This window comes from Pseudorasbora parva, chromosome 4, assembly GCF_024679245.1.
Source record: "Pseudorasbora parva isolate DD20220531a chromosome 4, ASM2467924v1, whole genome shotgun sequence".
Taxonomy (NCBI): Eukaryota; Metazoa; Chordata; class Actinopteri; order Cypriniformes; family Gobionidae; genus Pseudorasbora; species Pseudorasbora parva.
In genome coordinates this window covers 56,759,036-56,784,110 of record NC_090175.1, presented here as the reverse complement: position 1 = coordinate 56,784,110, position 25,075 = coordinate 56,759,036, and the positions used below count along the sequence as shown (strand labels likewise).

At 40.4% G+C, this 25,075-nt stretch overlaps 1 protein-coding gene across 3 annotated transcripts in view; it reads right to left on the bottom strand.

The window, feature by feature from the left end:
• The window catches only part of zgc:152904 (uncharacterized protein LOC767777 homolog), a 376,010-nt gene that overhangs the window by 85,273 nt on the left and 265,662 nt on the right, over positions 1 to 25,075 (bottom strand). For all 3 annotated transcript variants that reach the window (XM_067442286.1, XM_067442287.1, XM_067442288.1), the window contains exon 2: positions 3,726 to 3,800. In XM_067442286.1, the coding sequence (XP_067298387.1) occupies positions 3,726 to 3,800 (75 nt within the window). The remainder of the gene's footprint in view (positions 1 to 3,725; positions 3,801 to 25,075) is intronic.

Genomic DNA, 25,075 nt, shown 5'->3' with positions numbered 1-25,075 from the left:
CTGCTCACAACATGCTCGCAACGGTGCTCAAAAAACCCGAAACGGGCTACACAATCTAAACAAAAAAAAGTACAGGCAGGTTGTCTTATAGCCTACCTTACACTTCAGCAAAATTAATATAAATCCGATCTTCAATTCCCGCGGTATATGCTCATTTAACGGAGTTTACATCAAAGCAAAAGATTCCAGCATTTTATTCAGCAGCTCATTTTAAATTCAAAGATCGCAATATGAGAGAGAGAGCGACCTAAGCACTGGTAAGATCATTCGTCTCATTATTTTATATTGAAGATGATTGTGTTTTGTGTGACTTATTTTAAAGTTTCATTAACGGCCATATGCGTTGCTTTACTCATCTGCAGCGATGTTGCAGTAGCACCGTCATATCTATCTGACTACACCATAACACGCTCTCACACATTTATTTTTTAATTATTTGCCAGGAGTAAAATTTACACATGTGGTTTAAACAACCAGATATATTTACATTTGTCCGGTTTAGTTTGAAATGCTTTCATGCACCTTCTGAATTGGTTTGTTTGAGTGATCAGAATTAAATACGTCTGGAAAGACTCTCGGAAGGCATTAAGCCTACTCCTGGTCATTTCGCAATCAGATAGATACCTGGTCAGAGGAAACGAATGAAGGAACCAGTTGTAAAAAGGCCATAACTCTAGCAGCTGCTCTGAAGAAACGGACTCTTTAACCCTGCGCGAGCCATATCTTGACAGTGGCGCAAGCTATCATGGTCTCATGTTGTTTCCACCAGCACATCTCATTGTTCATTTTAATTATTAAAATAAATATAAAACGAAGGAGAAGCCTAAAAAAGGGGGCGTAAAAAAGTCGGGACCGTCAGGCTCTGGCATAAATGCAATAAAGTGTGTTGCCAAAAACGGTTGTCATTTCTATTTTGAGGCGGCAGCGGTGTTGTCGGCAACTGCTGAATGTAACTAATAAAGTAACTTGTAATCTAACTTAGTTACTTTTAAAATCAAGTAATCTGTAAAGTAACTAAGTTACTTTTTAAAGGAGTAATCAGTAATCAGTAATCAGATTACTTTTTCAAAGTAACTGTGGCAACACTGAGTAAAAGTACTACTGGTCAAATATTACTCTGTTACAAGTGAACGTTGTAAAAACTGATTTTTACTGGAGTAAAAGTAGAAGTATTTGTTTTTAAAAGCACTTATAAGTAAATTTCCCTTTTTAATGTCAACACATTATTTTATCCCATATAACTCAACATATTCCAATTCTTCTGAAATTAGTGACAGATTTAATGTGCAAATCTTCTCACTGTAGCACATTTATGCCTGGTGTCATTACCAGATGTATTCACATTCATACTGCGGTTATGCTGCTATAATGATGCTTTTTCAGCCTCAGATCACAGTCGAAACTTCCTGACATGATAGAGAGGGAAAGATGACTAAACTAACATTTAGATTAGATTAGATTAGATCATTTTTGTGCACAAAAAAACAAAATAATGACTTATACTAACGACTATAGTTATGGCCGATTTCAAAACAAAGCATCGAACGGTTATGAATCAGTGAATCGATTCATGATTCGTATCGCGTGTCAAACTGCTGAAATCACATGACATTGGCGATCCGAATCATGAATCGATTCACTGATTCATAACGGTTCGAAGCTTTGTTTTGAAATCAGCCCTTTACTATATAAGTCGTTATTTAGTTTTTTTGCGCACAAAAATAATCTAATATAATATAATATAATTAATATAATATAATATAATATAATATAATATAATATATTTAATATAATATAATATAATATAATATAATATAATATAATATAATATAATATAATATAATATAATGCATTTGTGACCAAAATATTCTACAAGTGTTCTACTCTCATTGCATGGATTCACATGTTCATTCGTGGGTGTGCAAAATTTGTCTGTGACTTCACATTTTTGATGCGGGTGTGTGACTGCGTTTTGCACCATATGCACTGCAGCAACTGTAGCAAAAATGTGAGCATATGAGTTTCTTCAAGTGTGATTCGTAGTATAGTATTTGTGCACCTGCAGTGAAGAATGTGTGAAGGTGTAAAGGAGAGGAAAAAGGCTACAAGTTTACAACTCCTAAAATATTTTTTCCTGTGACTTCAAATGTATTGATACACACGCGTGGATATGCTCTACAGATACAAATTTCACCCTCACATGTGTTCAGTTGTTTCACTCCAAATATACTTTATTGGCATTCAAAAACATACATTTTGTATTGCCAAAGCATGAACTTGGCGTGTAAACTGGAGGAAAGAGTTCTGCTTGTGTCATGTAAGCATCTTATTGCGTTTAAAGGCGTCATGAACTGGCTTTTTTCTCTTTACATTCTGTTTGTCTGAGGTCAACTAATGACGTTTGTGTGTTTTTAAATTCAGAAACATCATAACTAATAAGTAATAGGCTATTATCTACACTGGTTTTGATGGGCGTGGCACTGGAGACTTGGAAGGAAACGCCCACGGCTAGGATTGGGTAAGATTCGCATATTTAATGAGCTTCAGCTCTGCTGTGAGTTCAGTTCACATGAGAGAGGGATTGTTTTGAAAGCAGCAACCAGAATGATTCTCTCAACCACCAGGCTCAAAAGTCTTTATCAAACATATTTTAATTTATTTAAAAGATTTATTTCTATCTAAAGATTTATTATGAGATTTATTTCTCATCCACCCACTATTGATTGATTTTTTTTTAATACTTGGCCCGCCCAATCGGTCAATATGAGCACGAACCGCGCACACACACACACACACACACACACACACACACACACACACACACACACACACACACACACACACACACACACACACACACACACACACACACACACACACACACACACACACACACACACACACACACACACACACACACACATCACAGGAAACATTCTTCATTTTTACTTTCTCATAAAAACTCCTCCTGTGTGATTTATAAGCCTTTTGTAAAGTGGGGCCATGGGTAATGTCCTCATATTTCACCCTCTCCTGTAATACCTGTGTCATACCCATGGCATTATACACATTTGTGTCCTCATATGTCACAAAAACATGCCCTCAAACACACACACACACACACACACACACACACACACACACACACACACACACACACACACACCGCACGCACGCACGCACGCACGCACAAACACACACACACACAGCTTTTAAAGGGACAACACTATAAACTCAAGACTTGTAAAGACTATCCCACAGAACACACTGCATATTATAGCTGCACTTTCCTATTTCTAGAATCTGTGTGTACTAGACTGTGAGATCACATTCATATTCCTAAAATCATAATGAGAGAGTATTGTAAATAATTGAACATGTTTTGTAACATTTTTTTTTTTTTTTTGTAACAAAAAACTGAATCTTTTTGAAGATAATTGCTTTTTGCAAGTTTGGACTCTCTTTTGATGCATTAAATTGATTAAAAGTGACTTTAAAGACATTTATAATGTTACAAAAGATTCTATTTAAAATAAATGCAGTTTTTTTTATGATCAGATAAACGCCGCCTCGGTGAGCAGAAGAGCAGAAGTGTACATTGACAGAATGATCATTTTCACAGCCCTTTTTGAGAGAATGTACTGCAGGTTTTAGGCCACACTCATCTGAGCACGTTCAGATCCCGGTGTGAGGGATTCTGGAGATCATATTCAACACGGTCTTACCTGTGCATGTGAAGAATTTGGACTCTCCGACACTCAGCTCCACTTTATTGAGTGATATTGACACCTGAAGCACAGCTGGGAAAGAGAGAGAAACAGAGTTATTCATCAAAGCAGCTGCACGGTAATAAACAGGACAAATGTGGGACCCACTCACTTTATATTAGGTGGCCTTAACTACTATGTACTAACATTTTAATTAATCATTTGATACAATGCACTTATTGTGTACATACATGTTGTTCCATTGTACTTACATTTTTAAAAATACCTACATGTAATTACACCTGTTATTCAATTCTGTAGTTACATTTGTAATTACACTTTTGAAACTTCCCTTACACCTAACCCTTAAACTGACCCACACCACCACACCTGACCCTAACTCTACCCTTAAACTGACCCACACCACCACACCTGTCCCTAACTCTACCCTTAAACTGACCCACACCACCACACCTGTCCCTAACTCTACCCTTAAACTGACCCACACCACCACACCTGTCCCTAACTCTACCCTTAAACTGACCCACACCACCACACCTGTCCCTAACTCTACCCTTAAACTGACCCACACCACCACACCTGACCCTAACTCTACCCTTAAACTGACCCACACCACCACACCTGTCCCTAACTCTACCCTTAAACTGACCCACACCACCACACCTGTCCCTAACTCTACCCTTAAACTGACCCACACCACCACACCTGTCCCTAACTCTACCCTTAAACTGACCCACACCACCACACCTGACCCTAACTCTACCCTTAAACTGACCCACACCACCACACCTGACCCTAACTCTACCCTTAAACTGACCCACACCACCACACCTGTCCCTAACTCTACCCTTAAACTGACCCACACCACCACACCTGTCCCTAACTCTACCCTTAAACTGACCCACACCACCACACCTGACCCTAACTCTACCCTTAAACTGACCCACACCACCACACCTGACCCTAACTCTACCCTTAAACTGACCCACACCACCACACCTGACCCTAACTCTACCCTTAAACTGACCCACACCACCACACCTGTCCCTAACTCCACCCTTAAACTGACCCACACCACCACACCTGACCCTAACTCTACCCTTAAACTGACCCACACCACCACACCTGTCCCTAACTCTACCCTTAAACTGACCCACACCACCACACCTGACCCTTACTCTACCCTTAAACTGACCCACACCACCACACCTGACCCTAACTCTACCCTTAAACTGACCCACACCACCACACCTGTCCCTAACTCTACCCTTAAACTGACCCACACCATCACACCTGACCCTTACTCTACCCTTAAACTGACCCACACCACCACACCTGACCCTAACTCTACCCTTAACTGACCCACACCACCACACCTGACCCTAACTCTACCCTTAAACTGACCCACACCACCACACCTGTCCCTAACTCTACCCTTAACTGACCCACACCACCACACCTGACCCTAACTCTACCCTTAAACTGACCCACACCACCACACCTGTCCCTAACTCTACCCTTAAACTGACCCACACCACCACTCCTGACCCTAACTCTACCCTTAAACTGACCCACACCACCACACCTGTCCCTAACTCTACCCTTAAACTGACCCACACCACCACACCTGACCCTAACTCTACCCTTAAACTGACCCACACCACCACACCTGACCCTAACTCTACCCTTAAACTGACCCACACCACCACACCTGACCCTAACTCTACCCTTAAACTGACCCACACCACCACTCCTGACCCTAACTCTACCCTTAAACTGACCCACACCACCACACCTGACCCTAACTCTACCCTTAAACTGACCCACACCACCACACCTGACCCTAACTCTACCCTTAAACTGACCCACACCACCACACCTGTCCCTAACTCTACCCTTAAACTGACCCACACCACCACACCTGACCCTTACTCTACCCTTAAACTGACCCACACCACCACACCTGTCCCTAACTCTACCCTTAAACTGACCCACACCACCACACCTGACCCTAACTCTACCCTTAAACTGACCCACACCACCACACCTGACCCTAACTCTACCCTTAAACTGACCCACACCACCACTCCTGACCCTAACTCTACCCTTAAACTGACCCACACCACCACACCTGACCCTTACTCTACCCTTAAACTGACCCACACCACCACACCTGACCCTAACTCTACCCTTAAACTGACCCACACCACCACACCTGACCCTAACTCTACCCTTAAACTGACCCACACCACCACTCCTGACCCTAACTCTACCCTTAAACTGACCCACACCACCACACCTGTCCCTAACTCTACCCTTAAACTGACCCACACCACCACACCTGACCCTAACTCTACCCTTAAACTGACCCACACCACCACACCTGTCCCTAACTCTACCCTTAAACTGACCCACACCACCACACCTGTCCCTAACTCTACCCTTAAACTGACCCACACCACCACACCTGTCCCTAACTCTACCCTTAAACTGACCCACACCACCACACCTGTCCCTAACTCTACCCTTAAACTGACCCACACCACCACACCTGACCCTTACTCTACCCTTAAACTGACCCACACCACCACACCTGTCCCTAACTCTACCCTTAAACTGACCCACACCACCACACCTGTCCCTAACTCTACCCTTAAACTGACCCACACCACCACACCTGTCCCTAACTCTACCCTTAAACTGACCCACACCACCACACCTGTCCCTATCTCTACCCTTAAACTGACCCACACCACCACACCTGTCCCTAACTCTACCCTTAAACTGACCCACACCACCACACCTGTCCCTAACTCTACCCTTAAACTGACCCACACCACCACACCTGACCCTAACTCTACCCTTAAACTGACCCACACCACCACACCTGTCCCTAACTCTACCCTTAAACTGACCCACACCACCACACCTGACCCTAACTCTACCCTTAAACTGACCCACACCACCACACCTGTCCCTAACTCTACCCTTAAACTGACCCACACCACCACACCTGACCCTTACTCTACCCTTAAACTGACCCACACCACCACACCTGACCCTAACTCTACCCTTAAACTGACCCACACCACCACACCTGTCCCTAACTCTACCCTTAAACTGACCCACACCACCACACCTGACCCTAACTCTACCCTTAAACTGACCCACATCACCACACCTGTCCCTAACTCTACCCTTAAACTGACCCACACCACCACACCTGTCCCTAACTCTACCCTTAAACTGACCCACACCACCACACCTGACCCTTACTCTACCCTTAAACTGACCCACACCACCACACCTGTCCCTAACTCTACCCTTAAACTGACCCACACCACCACACCTGACCCTAACTCTACCCTTAAACTGACCCACACCACCACACCTGTCCCTAACTCTACCCTTAAACTGACCCACACCACCACACCTGTCCCTAACTCTACCCTTAAACTGACCCACACCACCACACCTGTCCCTAACTCTACCCTTAAACTGACCCACACCACCACACCTGTCCCTAACTCTACCCTTAAACTGACCCACACCACCACACCTGTCCCTAACTCTACCCTTAAACTGACCCACACCACCACACCTGACCCTAACTTTACCCTTAAACTGACCCACACCACCACACCTGACCCTAACTCTACCCTTAAACTGACCCACACCACCACACCTGTCCCTAACTCTACCCTTAAACTGACCCACACCACCACACCTGACCCTAACTCTACCCTTAAACTGACCCACACCACACCTGACCCTAACTCTACCCTTAAACTGACCCTCACCACCACACCTGTCCCTAACTCTACCCTTAAACTGACCCACACCACACCTGACCCTAACTCTACCCTTAAACTGACCCACACCACACCTGACCCTAACTCTACCCTTAAACTGACCCACACCACCACACCTGTCCCTAACTCTACCCTTAAACTGACCCACACCACCACACCTGTCCCTAACTCTACCCTTAAACTGACCTACACCACACCTGACCCTAACTCTACCCTTAAACTGACCCACACCACCACACCTGACCCTTACTCTACCCTTAAACTGACCCACACCACCACACCTGTCCCTAACTCTACCCTTAAACTGACCCACACCACCACACCTGACCCTAACTCTACCCTTAAACTGACCCACACCACCACACCTGTCCCTAACTCTACCCTTAAACTGACCCACACCACCACACCTGTCCCTAACTCTACCCTTAAACTGACCCACACCACCACACCTGACCCTTACTCTACCCTTAAACTGACCCACACCACCACACCTGTCCCTAACTCTACCCTTAAACTGACCCACACCACCACACCTGACCCTAACTCTACCCTTAAACTGACCCACACCACCACACCTGTCCCTAACTCTACCCTTAAACTGACCCACACCACCACACCTGTCCCTAACTCTACCCTTAAACTGACCCACACCACCACACCTGTCCCTAACTCTACCCTTAAACTGACCCACACCACCACACCTGTCCCTAACTCTACCCTTAAACTGACCCACACCACCACACCTGACCCTTACTCTACCCTTAAACTGACCCACACCACCACACCTGTCCCTAACTCTACCCTTAAACTGACCCACACCACCACACCTGTCCCTAACTCTACCCTTAAACTGACCCACACCACCACACCTGTCCCTAACTCTACCCTTAAACTGACCCACACCACCACACCTGTCCCTATCTCTACCCTTAAACTGACCCACACCACCACACCTGTCCCTAACTCTACCCTTAAACTGACCCACACCACCACACCTGTCCCTAACTCTACCCTTAAACTGACCCACACCACCACACCTGACCCTAACTCTACCCTTAAACTGACCCACACCACCACACCTATCCCTAACTCTACCCTTAAACTGACCCACACCACCACACCTGACCCTAACTCTACCCTTAAACTGACCCACACCACCACACCTGTCCCTAACTCTACCCTTAAACTGACCCACACCACCACACCTGACCCTTACTCTACCCTTAAACTGACCCACACCACCACACCTGACCCTAACTCTACCCTTAAACTGACCCACACCACCACACCTGTCCCTAACTCTACCCTTAAACTGACCCACACCACCACACCTGACCCTAACTCTACCCTTAAACTGACCCACACCACCACACCTGTCCCTAACTCTACCCTTAAACTGACCCACACCACCACACCTGACCCTTACTCTACCCTTAAACTGACCCACACCATCACACCTGACCCTTACTCTACCCGTATCCACCTCGATATCAGCAAAGGAGTTTGGCTGTACAATTTGAAAACTTTAAGTACATTCTACTTATTTTTTTGATGTAAGTACATAGTAGTTAAGGCCACCTAATATAAAGTGGGGCCCAAATGTGGTCAAATGCATCAATATCATCACAATCATTCGGTTTATTTTACCGATCTGAGCTATAGTATAGTATTCTCTATCTCTAATAATCTTTGTTTTATTCGCACCTATGAAAAATCATTGTTTACTGTGTGAATTTTACAGCTTCTTGTGATTCATTTCTGCTATTTCTGAACTATACAAACATCTTCATATTTAACTGAAACAAGACGTGTGTCTCCTGAGCTGAGAGCAGTTCTCTTGTGAATGTGAACCAGCTTTAATCCTTCAGATCCTGCAAATCATCCCTGCAGGAGTTCAAAAATCATGTTCTTCCTTAGCGTTTCTGTCTCGTTTTCCAGCACTAATATCCAAACATTCATAAATTAAACTGCATTTACTTGAAGCAAAATGACTGATGATATTAGTCTTGTTTTTCTAAGAAATTGAGCAGTTATTTGATTCAAACAAGAAAAGAGAATCTGCCAATGAGGTCTTAAAAAAATCATTAAATTACGTTCATTTTTATGACCCCATTGGCAGATGTTTGCTCTAGATTTAACTTTTTCAGTAAACAAGAGTCCTTTTGCTTCTCCAATATATATACAGTCTATACATAGTAATTTTGATCCACTAGTTGAGTTTAATAAAAATCAACCCAACGCTGGGTCTAATTGTGACCCAGCACTGGGTTGCCAGATTGGGTTGTTTTGTGAGTGTGTTTCTTGGTGTAGGAATGTTGAGATATGTGTGCTGGAGAGCGACACACACACACACACACACACACACACACACACACACACACACACACACACACACACACACACACACACACACACACACACACACACACACACACACACACACACACACACACACACACACACACACACACACACACACACACACACAGAGGAGGAGCAGGTCATCAGTGTGACAGAAAGCAGCCTACAGATGGCAGTGCGGTCGCTGTGTGTGAATCTTCACACGCCGAGCCGAGTGCTGCTGATTTATTCCTCTCAGGGACGCCGGTGGAGGCCAGCCAGCCTGTCCTTTTATTGTTGGCCTGTTGTAGTTTTTCGCACTCGTCTCCTCAGACTCTGCTAACCGCTAACACGTCTGCCGTGGATGTCTAATTTGGGAAGCCACGAGCTGATTAATGACCAAAGCGCAGCCCTGAACTTCGCAATTAGAGACTACGGCTGGCACAGGACTGACTGTGATGGCTGCACCTGAGGTGGAGACCAAATGTCACTCCAGCCATAAGCTCATTTTGCATCCTGAAGCAATAGCTCACCTGAAAATTACAATTCTGCCATCATTTATTCACACTCAGGTTGTTCCAAACCTGCATGACTTCTTCTGCTGAGCACAAACGGGTGGCAGGTCTGCTAAACTTCACGTGTTTGGTGTGGAAGTGAATTAATGATCCCGACGCCGTTCAGAGACTATAAAAAACAACATGAAGCTTGTTTGTCGGACTAATCGGATTAGTGCGTTCATTCATAAACGGCCGTTTGGCAGGTGTGGAAATTAATCTGAAATCGTGCCCACGCAAAATAATAAAACACAAACCTGCGCGAGTAATTAAACTCCAGAAGAGTTACAGCAACATAATGCTCATAAACATGCTTTCTAATAAGCTCAAGTCAGCTTAGCAGAACACATTTCACAAATAAATTTGCATTTACGATTTGCTACTCATCTAGACGAGCGTCACAGGACAGTCAGCTGCAAAAATATTATTCTTACATCATCGTTCAAAAGTTCGTTTTTTTAACCCATAAATGCATACCTCGGGTCATTAGTGACCCGTGACGTCCTCCTCATTCATTTTATAAAGTTAGACGTCAACCTTCTTAGTATTCATCAATCAATTCATTATAAACAACATTTTTTTAAAGAATGCCTGTTTTCCCATTCATTTTTTGTACAAATTGTATAGGGTCACTATTAGGGGTGTAAGAAAATATCGCTACACGTGAATATCGCGATATTATGTTTGGCGATATTGTATCGATTCTCAAAAACGCTGTATCGATATTTATATATTTATTTATTTACATCCAAGATTCGTGGCTTTGTGTTCGGTTTAAACCACAGACTGTATAACACCCAACCGCTAGATGGCAGTGTTATCTCTCAGAACGTATAACGGACGCGGACCCGGAGAAGCGCGTGAATCACTAGTGTTTACATTAGCAAACCCAGCTCTCAAGACGATAGCATTATTCCGCTCCTGCAGTATACAGAGCTGAAGTGTGGACTCATGTTGGCTTCAGCTATAAAGAAGCCACTAAGGAAATCGACAAGAATCATTTTGTTTGCAAAATAGGCCAAGTTAAAATCTAATACTCGGGAAACACATTGAAACAGAGAGCTCGCTTAACATCCTGACGTCACCCGCGCTGCTGAGAAGTGTTTCGATAGAATGTCCTGCAAGTTTTCCTCTCAGTAACAAAATAAACACACTCCAAAACTGTCAGCGGTGGCAGGAGAACGAAAGATCATAGCGGATATGATGACCAGCTCTGCAGTTCAGTGACGTTACTTGAAATAGCACTTTATACAATAGACTGCTTTATAGAAAATAGCTTAACATTATTAAATATATAACAAACAGTCATTCAGTCATGAAATGGACTGCACTTTCTGTTGTTAAATAGCCACTGCTATACTGTGAACCTTTAAAACATACACACATAAAGAATCCTGCAGTCCCTTTACATTTTACTTTACTCAAATTTCACAAAATAGTGATTGGTGATATAAATGATACTGTATTAATTAAATAAAATACTTTGTCTCGTGTTTTAGGCACATGGTTGTGTTCTTTATTCTTTTAAATTATAAAAAAAAAAAAGAAATATTGCAATATATTGCCTCTCTTACAATATCGCAATATATTACAATATATCGTATCGTAACCCCTGTATCGAGATACGTATTGTAGCGCCAGATTCTTGGCAATACACAGCCCTAGTCACTATAGGGCAGGGCGATATGGCCCCCAAAAATTATCACAATATAATTTTCCATATCAGTCGATATCGATAAATATCACAATAAATGTAAAATCTTTATTTCTTTAAAGTTTAAAGGCTCCTGAGTGAAATATGTATAAAACAGGCAATTAACTGTGATTTTAAACTATCCTTTATTGTCAAAACATGACAGACACTTCCCAAACAGGTGAACAATTTATTAAAACTGAGGTAGATTTATTTATTTATTATTATTATTTATTTATTTATCTCTCTCTCTCTCTCTCTCTCTCACACACACACACACAAGAACACACACACACACACACACACACACACACACACACACACACACATACACACACACACACACACACACACACACACACACACACACACACACACACACACACACACACACACACACTGCCCCTGCCCCTAAACCTACCCATCACAGGAAACATTCTGCATTTTTACTTTCTCAAAAAAACATCATTTAGTATGTTTTTAAGGCCATTTGAATTATGGGGACATTTGATATGTCCTCATAAACAACATTTATAGTGTCATACCAGTTTAATACCCATGTAGTTATACAAATATGTGTCCTCATAAACCACATAAACAGGCTCACACACACACACACACACACACACACACACACACACACACACACACACACACACACACACACACACACACACACACACACACACACACACACACACACACACATGTTGGTCTATGTGGTTTACAGGGACTCTCCATAGGCGTAATGGTTTTTATACTGTACAAACCGTATTTTCTATCCCCTTACACTGCCCCTGCCCCTAAACCTACCCATCACAGGAAACATTCTGCATTTTTACTTTCTCAAAAAAACATCATTTAATACGTTTTTAAGGCCATTTGAATTATGGGGACATTTGATATGTCCTCATAAACCACATTTATAGTGTAATACCAGTGTAATACCCATGTAGTTATACAAATTTGTGTCCTCATAAACCACATAAACAGGCTCACACACACACACACACACACACACACACACACACTGCCCCTAAACCTACCCATCACAGGAAACATTCTGCATTTTTACTTTCTCAAAAAAACATCATTTAATACGTTTTTAAGGCCATTTGAATTATGGGGACATTTGATATGTCCTCATAAACCACATTTATAGTGTAATACCAGTGTAATACCCATGTAGTTATACAAATTTGTGTCCTCATAAACCACATAAACAGGCTCACACACACACACACACACACACACACACACACACACACACACACAGGAAGAATATATATATCGAGAATTTATCGAACTGTTGTTAACGTTTTATCGAGGAAAATTATATCGTGATAATTATTGTTATTGTTTTATCGCCCAGCCCTAGGTCACTATGACCCGAGGTATGTAAAAGAGAATAATTGATTCTTTGATGACTGAATAAGTGTAATTCACCTTTATCCCACTAGGTGGCAGTGTCTGATACAATGATAAAGTGACGTTACACTCATAGTCACCGCAGGCAGAAAACAAAAGAATAGCTTCAATCTTCTTGAAATGGCTCAGAAATGTACAGTACTGAATGCTAGGGGTGTGCCGGTTTCAGAATTGGTGATGACGGTTCGTAACATAACCGTTGTTTGACTGTTATAGGACAACTTATTTTGAATAAACGAGCAGACACTGATTAGCTACTTGCTATAAGTGTATTTATATACAGAGATTCAGCCACAAATGCATTAATAGTCTGACAGTCATAAACAGGACTCAGGTCACCGCCTGCATGGAAAAATAAATTGTTAACTTAAAGGGGTACTTCAGCGCTAGGAAGATGAATCTGTATTTAAACTGGGTCATAAATGTAGTAGAAGTGTGAAATTATTTTTGAATTTGGTGCTTTCTAGACTGAGAAAAGACTACATGGGGATGAAAGACTACAATTCCCAGAATGCTTCGCTGCCCTGTGAGGCCATTCCCAAATCCGCCGTCGTGACTGAGTTGGAGAAGACACTACAATTAAAAACTGAACGTGTGTGTTCAATATAATGAGTGAGTATCACAGCACTGAGCAATCGCTGAAGTAACCCTTTAATGTTTGAAACAGCAGGTTATCAACTTAATCGATATGAAGTGCCACTATAAGCAATCATGACAGCTTTCAGTTTGTCTAACGTTACCGCATCAGATGTCGATGCCGTCCTCTCCAGCAGCTGGAATTTGTTTACGGATGCCATTGCAACTCTATGTAAAAGTACTGTTAAGTAGAGAAGTTTAGATTAGGTTAGAGAAGGGGTTTGAGTGACCAACTATCAGTATTTAACCTGACAGAAATATATTTATTCAGTGTTGTCCACATTATATCTCACCGGCAGCAGCATTGAGCACTTTTGTAATGACATGTTTGGCCATTAACTTTTAAATGCATCATTATATTTAAACTGCAAACACATGAGGAGAGTCTCTGCATTAAAGACAGATCAACGAGCGGCTACATTTCTCTCCGATACGGCAGGAGATTAAACTGAATGAGGAGGATTTGAACTGATGAATCTGACGATGATTGACAGGGCAGATAAACGGTGACGGGATGCTCGTAACTAAACGACAGAGTCCGTTAAAGATGACGAAGTAGTCCCGAAGCCTGCATATAAGTAGGCGAATTGGGACGCAGGTGGGCAGGAGTGCCACAAACACACACTACAAGAGTGGCAGTGCATGCTGGGATGCCTCTCGGAGCCGAACGGGGGGTTTCTGTGACACAGACGCATGCGGAGATGCCCTCGGGCTTAAATACAGCTCCGGAGAAGAAGGTTTGTGTCAGCGTTTCTTTTCATGTTTAAATGCACTCTAAAGTCCCACACGCACCTGCGGGAATCCCTCCGCACCAGCCGCAGTTTTACCAAGTTTACCGTGTTACGCTTGCCTGAAGCAAAGCTGCTGAACTTTCAGAGTTCATGCATCTGAGAGGCCCGACTAAATACTGTAGAGGAGAGAAGTCGAGTTGAAATAATAACTGGATATATTACGTGTGCTATAATGCAAGTAAAAAAAACTATTCAGTTAGTGAGCCATTCGATTCTTGAGTTTTTTTTTTTTTTTTGATTGATTCGTTAAAATAACTGGTTCAGAAGAGTCATTTGGTGGTGAATCAGTCAAGAAAAAATATTTTCAATAATAAAATAGGAAGGTGCATCTAATTATTTTTATTATTATTATTATTTGAAACACTGCCAGAGTACGTTAGTATGTGTATATATGTCTATACATCTATATGTTTAGGTTTAAATACATCTATGTCTATACATCTATATGTTTATGTGTATATATGTCTACGTCTATACATCTATGGGTATATATGTCTATACATCTAAGTGTATATACATCTATGTCTATACATCTATATGTTTACATACATCTATGTCTATACATCTATATGTTTATGTGTATATATGTCTATGTCTATACATCTATGGGTATATATGTCTATACATCTAAGTGTATATAGATCTATGTCTATACATCTATATGTTTATTTGTATATATGTCTATACTTCTATATGTTTATGTGTATATATGTCTATACTTCTATATGTTTATGTGTATATATGTCTATGTCTATACATCTATGGCTATATATGTCTATACTTCTAAGTGTATATACATCTATGTCTATACATCTATATGTTTATGTTTACATTCTTCTATGTCTATACATCTATATGTTTATGTGTATATGTATATATGTCTATACATCTGTGGGTATATATGTCTAAACATCTAAGTTTTTATAGCTCTATGTCTATAGATCTATATGTTTATGTGTATATATGTCTATGCCTATACATCTATGGGTATATATGCCCATACATCTAAGTGTATATACATCTATGTCTATACAAATATACGTTTATGTGTATATACATCTATGTCTATACATCTATATGTTTGTGTGTATATATGTCTATACATCTATGGTTATATATGTCTATACGTCCATATCTATGTCTATACTTCTATATGTCAATGTCTATACATCTACACATTTTCATGTCTATAGGTGTCTATATGTCCAAACGTCTATACTTCTATTTGTTTTCTATATAAAAACACCCACATATCTGCAGCAAACGCCCCGTGACGCGAGTTCACACACCACACTAAAGAACACAATCCAGGCTCAGATCAGCAGTCAGGAACATCTCCCAGAATGCACTGAGTCTCTCTCACAGCCAGCTTTCCCTTCCGCGAGACGTTCTCCAGCCGAGGCGTCTGATTGCACGTCAGCCCAGCGGTGTAAGAGCCGCGTGGGAGCAGAAGTCTGCGGTGAACGCCACAAAACAAGCCGTCTGTCAGCAGGACTAGCAGCCACACGCGTCTCAACACTGAGACACTTCGCTCTACACTCAAAGAAACGATTGTCTGATGCTGTTCACTTTATTAAAGTAACTCATCTCGATTTAACGCCATTATATCGGGTTTCTGGTTCAAATGTATTTGCTTCATGTTATATTGACATAAAACCGTTGCTCTTTGACATGACTTGATGGTTTTATTACACAGACACAAACACACACACACACACACACACACACACACACACACACACACACACACACACACACACAGTTGACATAAAAAAGTTAAGTAAATCCAACGTATCGTTTTGTGTCTGTGTATCGCACAAATGTCCTTTGTGAAGTTTGTTTGCATGATGTTTATGACTGATGATGGACATATGCTTCATAAAATCAATTGATTTTGATCACCTCGTGACCGAATAATAAAATAATAACATTCTCACAAAGAAAAGGGTGTCAAAATTGTACCTTTAGGGGTACAGCAGCTTGTCGCTGGGGCAGTACTCTTAAAATAACAACTTTGTACCATTTTTACCACAAAAAGGTTCATAGCAGTATTTTAAGGTATGCATTTGTACTCAAAGGTACTAATATGACTGGTTTTACCAGACTCTCGTACATTTCATTTGTACATAGAGTCTGGCCACTCTCCATTGACAAGCGTTTATTTCCGCGAAGGCGGGAACTCTGTTGAAGTTTAAAACTATCGGATCTGGCATAACCAATCGCTAACGTTTAGCCCTGACGTATGTCATGCGCCCTTCGACTGTTTCACACATGGAAAATAAATGTGCAGGCCACCTCAGTGATAAAACCTAAAACTCGTGCATTCGGAGCACAGAGTTTTGCGATCAGGATCGCGCCGCTCATGTGGGCCGTATCATGATTGTATACTGTACATAAAATGTCATATGCTTGGTATGATAATAAATGCTGCTATAAATCACGGACCAGTTCAAATGTTTACGTGCATTTATTTTAATTTGTTTGAGTGGTGATGAAATATATTGCTCTTGTAAATACTTGCCAGCATTTTAAAGAAATACAAGTCTAGAAATGCATCTAAATAACAGAAAAGCAACCGTACGGTGATCTGCAGTGGTCAAAATGATTATAAACAGTGAAGTTTGAAGTGACTTGCAATATTGTGATGTGCAATATTCTTGGAAAGAGAGATGTGGATTCGGCAGCAGTTACATCACCACATGACCTTGCGTTTGTCAAAAGCAGTAACTCAGGCGGAGATTTTTACGCGGGTGGTGGGAGACGAACGGCGATAACATAACTGACCGATCCCTGTAAATGATGGCAATAACTTCCAACCCCACGAGGAACAATTACCATCTGAATACAGCAACTCCTTCATCACTAACGGAGCGAGCTGGAAAATCAAACTTTTCCCGAATTGGGGAGGAGCGCCACAACATCATGGCCACCAATAAGGCCCAGAAAAGACTGTTATTGCTCCGGCTACTGTTATTGCCACAACGAAATGAATGGTTTAGTTTGCATCTTTCTCTGCTGCTGTTACTGAACTACAACTCAAACTAGCGCTCGACATCAACGTCATCGTTCTCAGACACTCCCTCTTAGGGATGCGCGGTATACCGGTACTGGAAAAATACCGGTATATATTTTATTTAAAACGGTACGATATCATGATTTGGCACATTTCGGTATATGCTGCTGTTCCGAAGTTCACCGCTAGATGGCAGCGCGCTACCCAAACTGACCCGAAACAACCGGCTAATGTGACAGACGAACAAAATGGATAAAGCAGTTGAATCTCACTCAAGATGCCCAAAACGAATGAATAAAGAGAGGAGTAGAAGTGAAAATTGTAATTACTTTGCATATAAAACTGATGAACAGCCATCAAACCTAGCCAAGAAGCATCTGTCATCCTGACTTTAAGACTTCTGAAGAGATCGACCGGTCAGTGGATCATTCAAACCATCTCATTTAGACTTTTATTTTCTTTTAACACTGATCAACACACACACACAGCCTAACATAAGATCGAATATCACAAAATCTCCAGCTTTCGTTTCAACCAATGACAAGATCTCATAATATTTGCATGCGTACTATTGCACTATTTACATTCGCGTTAGACACAACCGCCTGTGTGTATGTGAATATTCACTAAAGACGGACATTTGTACATCATTCTGTGTATTTGACTGTTTAAGGAAACTTAGTGTCTAATGTGCGAGCTCTAGTTACAAGCGTGTGTGTGTGTGTCGTTGTTATGAGCTCATAACTCCTGTAACTGTTATTACGAAATCCTATAAAATCGCTTAAATGATTTCCGTTATCCATCCCGAGATGAGCGTGAAATGTTGAATCGGATTATGCAGATTGCTTTAGTGTAGTGCCACGTCTTTTAAAACAAGAAGCAATTTGCTCATTTTGAGAGATATTTTCCTGAAGTTATTTCTCACAAGAAAGTTTTCAAATGACTGATTTTATGTGATAAGCTTTGCTGATTAATTTACTAATAAACATTTGTGGTAATTTCCCACTTTATAAACTTAAAAGTTGCATAATTGAACTCATTTGCGTGCCCGCGCTAATATCAGACCACGTGGTATCGATTTAATATCGGTACTTCGGTGTCAGATTGTGGTACCGTACCGAAGCCAAAATTGTGGTATCGAGCCATCCCTACTCCCTCTGTTCGCTGATTGGACCGGTAAAGATTTGTTCAGAAAAAATCTAAAAAAACACCGCAGTCCCAGGCGTAGTACTGAAGGAAAATTAAAATTGAGCGGAAGTACATAAGAGGGCAGAGCCAGGCTACTAATATAAAAACTTTTAGGAGTAAAAACGATACAAAGATCTACCTAAAAGGTACACTTTTGACATTGTTTTTTCTCTGTGTTATTCATTTATATTCACTTCACGATAAGGTTTCATTTCTTAACATTCATTAACTAAAAACAACAACAACAGCTCAAAATAATCCCAGCATTTACTAACACAAAAGTTGTATCTATGCATTAGTTAATGCACTGTGACGACTAACATGAACAGTTTACATCAACACATGTCAATAAATGCAGTAAAAATAGATGTTAATGAATGCATAAACTAATGATAATCCAAAAGCCAGGGTTCGATCTGTGGAAAATCAATGCATGGATCAAATGTAAACCTTTAACGCAATTAAAGTCACTTTGGATAAAGGCATCAGCCAAATGCATGAATATAAAAATGCAAATGAGCCCACAGACTCTCTGCTGAGAATGTACCGCGGTAAAGCGCTCATGATCCGGACAGTAAAGAGCTAATATTACAGTTCTGCAGTAAATGCTTAAATGGACTTTATGGGTCGTAACGCGGATTCTGCTTAGTCGTGGCTTTGAGAAAAATGTGCAAAATAATAAAACACACTATATTATCTTAACATGCTAATTACACAAAGAGGTGTGGACCGAATAAAAGTTATACTGTAACAATAATAGACGGGTTATGTTTCCAGGTGTCTTCCTGGTTCTGTCACGCCTCGTCTCGTCGGGTTAATTAAACGAGCCGTATGTTTCTCCGCGTGACAGAGTTCGGCCCTTTAGGTGCTGCGGATCGAGATCTAAAAATACAGGCAGACCGCTGAGTGCGCACACACACGCACTCACACACACACCTCTCTCTCTCTCTCTCTCTCTCTCTCTCTCTCTCTCTCTCTCTCTCTCTCTCTCTCTCTCTCTCTCTCACTCTCTCTCTCTCTCTCTCACACACACACACACACACACACACACACACACGTACACGTGTGGAGACGATGCCTGAAGCGCAGTAACAACTGCTGTAAATAAGATTATTCCGGTCTTTCTACAGCAAAACTACACGTTTTATTCTAACACTTGCCCTTTCTTTGTAATTATTTGGAGAACTGAGCAGCAATTCCTGAGTGAACTGCATTAGCTCTAATATTCAACATGTTTATTACTATTATATTTCATTTTGTAAATGAAACACTTGTGAGAAGACACAATGGCAGCCGTATGCATTTGCTAAGGACATCAGAACGATTGCGATAAAGTTGCAAATAAATGAATGAATAAATAAAAGGCAATACACCCCAGGTAAATAGGGAGCAGATTGTTAAAGTGTAAAAAGGACACTTTTTAGTGATCTAACAATGTTTTCCACTTTAAAATAATGGTCCAGTATAAGTTCCTGCATAATGACTAGATAACACTTAAGGAACTAGTAATGCATTTTATGACCACATTGACAGTAAAAAAAAAAAGACAGTTTCTCAGACATGCTAATGTTGTGCTTAATGATTAATTTGTAATTCTTTATCATTTTTCCTTGTTACCTATTAGTTAGTAGTGATGCCAGTCTCATTCAGTAACTATTGATTACTTTATAAGGAACTATCTTAGTCCTGAATTCAATATTACTGATTAGTTCAGCTTGTTTCTATATTAGTTAATAGTAGTAGCTGATGTGTTAATGTAGTGCTACACTGTAAAAAATATTGTTGGTTTAACTTAAAAAAGTAAGTAGCCTGGTTGCCTTATAATTTTGAGTTTATTGAATTAAAAAATTTGAGTTGATACAATGAAGGAAATTGGTTTAATAAATAGAAACTTAAACTATTATTGTATCTGAACAACATAAAAAAAAAAAAGATAAATCATGAAAATAGCACAATTTGGCATGTTTCACAAAATCATCATCACAAATAAAATACACACAATTACGCAATATGCTTACAAAATCTTAGCCTAGAAATTTAGACGCACCCTAGCGGCAGCAAATCTAATCTGCCCGCGAGTGTCGTCTAGCACAGTCATTCCCAAACTGTAGTCCGCGGACCACTAGTGGTCCATGAGGGTACTGCAGGTGGTCTGTGGAAAGGCAAAATAAAATAAAATAATATTTTTTTTACCTTCATTTTACCAGGAAATTCCCATAAAAAAGGTAAAAAGAATATGTAGGCCTATATTGATATAACATTTGTATTAAATTGTCAAGTTATTGTGCGATTACTAAAATAGTGGCGCTCGGCCGTGACGTTCAAGTTCAGTGGCATTATGGATCGTGGATAGCAACGGGTTCTCTGAAGAGAAAAGAGACAGAGGCAGAAGTTACAAAAAATGAAGAGATTGACATTTTATGAGCCAGATTCATCATAAAAAAACAAAGAAAAGGAGGGTGAAGAGAAAATACTGCGAGAGCTATTTAGCATTAGGGCGCTTGAGTAGATGAATAAATGAAATATGTGGCAGCCGTTGTGTGCAGTACACTTTCCTTTAACAAGCCTGTTGTACTGATGTGAGGACTGGTTATAGTTTTAGTGCTAGTAAGCCTATTTAGAGGTGCGGATTCATTCAGGCAGGACTGTGTCTAGACATATATTATTATGTGTTATGAGGTGGTCCGCAATTTTTTTTGATTACAAATAGTGATCCACACACACAAAAAGTTTGAAACCCCCTGGTCTAGCAACTCTCAATACCCTTCTGAGCTGTAAACACCAAACTCTGGTCGGGCCAATGACATCCTGTATAGAGTCGGCGGGCGGGGCCATAATGACGACGGCCGAGTTGCGTTTGCGTGCTTCTAGTAAACACAGAAACTGGTGAACGGCGGTCTTTCGAATCAGCTTTGACCGCGACTCTGAAAGACTTGAGTTAAGCTTTTCTCTGAGAAAAGAACAAAGAGCGGCACTGAAGTCATTCTTAAGAAGGGAAGATGTGTTCGAGTTTAGCCGACTGGATACGGCGAATGTTTAATCTGTCAGCTCCGCTTCACCTTCGTTGCTCTGGTTGGTTGTAGCGCTATCCTATCGCGTGCAGAGGGAGTTTGAAAGACAGCCGTTTATTAGTCCTGCCTTACATCCTGCATAGTTATCTATTAATAACAGACCATTATTCTAAAGTGTTACCCTCAATTTCACCAAACTTTCCTCAGTTGATTAATCATATAGTACATTAAGACCATTGTTTCCTGAAATGTTCTTTAAATATGCAAATGAGGCATATGTAATTAGGCATGCCCTGATTTTAAATAACCTGAAATCCGATCATTCCAATACGAGTCAGGTTCAAAACTCCTGTTTGATTTTGTTGACATACAAGAGTTAAAGTTCTCTTTTTATCACTCCATAAATCAGAAAATACTGTCAACAGACGAGGGAAACACTTTTTCATCATGTTTTTTTTCAGGAATAAATAATATATAACCCAAGTGAATGTTATATGGACAAACCTTCAGAATATAGATATGAATAAAACTGAAAAGTTTGGTGTGTGTAAAGTTGCTAAAGTGGAGATTTCTGAATCAAACTTAAAGTAAAAAAAAAAGTGCATTAAAATAGACTATTTTTACGGCCCTGTCTGTCAGAATGACGGGCAATGAGAAAGTCTAACGCAATCACTGATTCTGAGTTCTTTCAAAGTTTTCTTTCAAAGAAATCTCAAAACTGACCGGTGCATAAAAATACAAAACAATATTCCGCCTGTAGTGTCTCGCCTCATGAGAGTTTGGGGGAATGTGTGTTGACTGCTCATGAAAATGATACCAAGCATCAATGGACTCTTGATCTGTTTATGAATAGGTTTATGGCCATAGCCAGCTATGAGGTCCCGACCTCTGTATTTTCCAGAGGTCTATAATAAATGTTGTGAAATAAATGCCTAATATAGTATTAATACTTTAGTGTTGTAAGGATATAGCACAGCACCAAGAGCTTCTCATCGGAGCGGCCTCAGCGGTTTGTCAACGCTCATCAAAATATTATATTTGAGATGACCAGTCAAATCAATCAAAGTAGGTGGACTTCACATTTATAGAAAAGGTGCATTCATTCGGACATAAAGTGTGAGTGCTAAACTTAACACTTAATATTTGAAAGCTGTTTTAGGCAGAGGTGGACACACTACACAACTTCATTACTTGAGTAAAAGTAAAAGTACTGCTGGTCAAATATTACTCCGTTACAAGTGAACGTTGTAAAAACAGATTTTTACTTGAGTAAGAGTACAGAAGTATTTATTTTCAAAAGTACTTAAGTGTTAAAAGTACATTTCCTTTTTAATTTCAAGGCATTATTGTATTATTGTTGTATAAATGCACATTATGCCATCATGGTTTAAGCCAGTCAGTGACGCTCCATCTGACACACTAGCATACGACTAACTTAAACTCATCTAAATACTTGTAGAAAAGTTACAAAGCTGCTGTCACTTTAAGGCCGAATGCACGGATCCAATACACTGATACACATCTGATATTCTCACACTGTTCACCTTCACTGAAGACAGAATCAACTTTGTTTATGTGAATACTCCACTAAATGAGCATTTGGACATCCGTCTTCTTCCATTTTGCTCTAAACTATAAATCAGTGTTTAATAAATGCTGTGAAATCATTGAACTTCACGAGACTCTACAAGAGTGATTCCTGAAAGGCTTTCTGCAAAAACCCAAACACCTTTTAAAGAAGAAAAAAATCATCACTGACTTTCAAAGCTGCGACAGAAACGACTTTCCACTTCGAGGACCTTGATAGAAATGTAGTGGAGTAAAGAGGACGATATTTGTCTTTCAGATGGAGTGAAGTTAAAGTCAGAAGTTTACAGAAAAAATAATACTCCAGTAAAGCACAGATACTCAAACAGTGAACTTCAGTACAGGACTCAAGTAAATGAGCTGAGTTACTGTCCAGCTCTGGTTTTAGGATAGAGATGTTTAACAACCAACAAAAATTATATGATAAAATGTGACTAATTTTGCCATTTTGAATTAAAAATAGGCTTATAATTCAAGTGATTCATGGAACTAATGTCATTTTTTCTAATGTAGGATATTTTGTCAATGTGATAGGGAAAGAAACATTAATAAAGCTGATTTCATCAGATTAGGTAGAATGTGAACACTTTTTGACTGTCTCAGTTTGTGTAAATCCACTTGGGTTTTAGAGTATTTATTTTTCCCACATTAATTTCCCACATGTCTAGTACAATTATGTGGTTTTGTTTCATTAATACAGTGCATGCTTTTTTCTTGATTTACCCTGAAAGAATGAAACAAATGCCCCATAGGTGGAGTACAGTGCAGCATGAGCATATGACAGATTAAAATGTTATCCATTATAATAGAAAAAAACAACTAAAATATTTTGTCAATAAAAATTCAAAATAAACTAATTTTATAAGTGTGACAACAAACACATTAGAAAAATACAGCTATACAACATAGTACAAAAAAATGAATCATACTTTCTGAACATTGACTCAGTGTTTATTTACCCTTTTCTTATGGTTTCTCAATACATGAAAGTATAGAATATATTTTTTCGAAAATCGAAATTTTCTGATTTTCAAACCCTGCTCGTGTTATGAAAGCGTCACCAATGTAAAGTCATGGTCCACCTGTTCCTTCCTCTGTAGAGCTCTACGTAAAGACGTAACAAAGAATACTTTCATCTTTTACCAACTCGCAGCCATTTCTCAGTTAACAGGCTGTTAGTAAAGCTCCAAACTGTTATTGTGGCTGTACGCCGGGGGAAAATGGCTTTCACACACTCCAGACCCCTGCTGAGAGAAGGACTGTTTCCACACCAGAATTTCTCAAGATCTCGCTC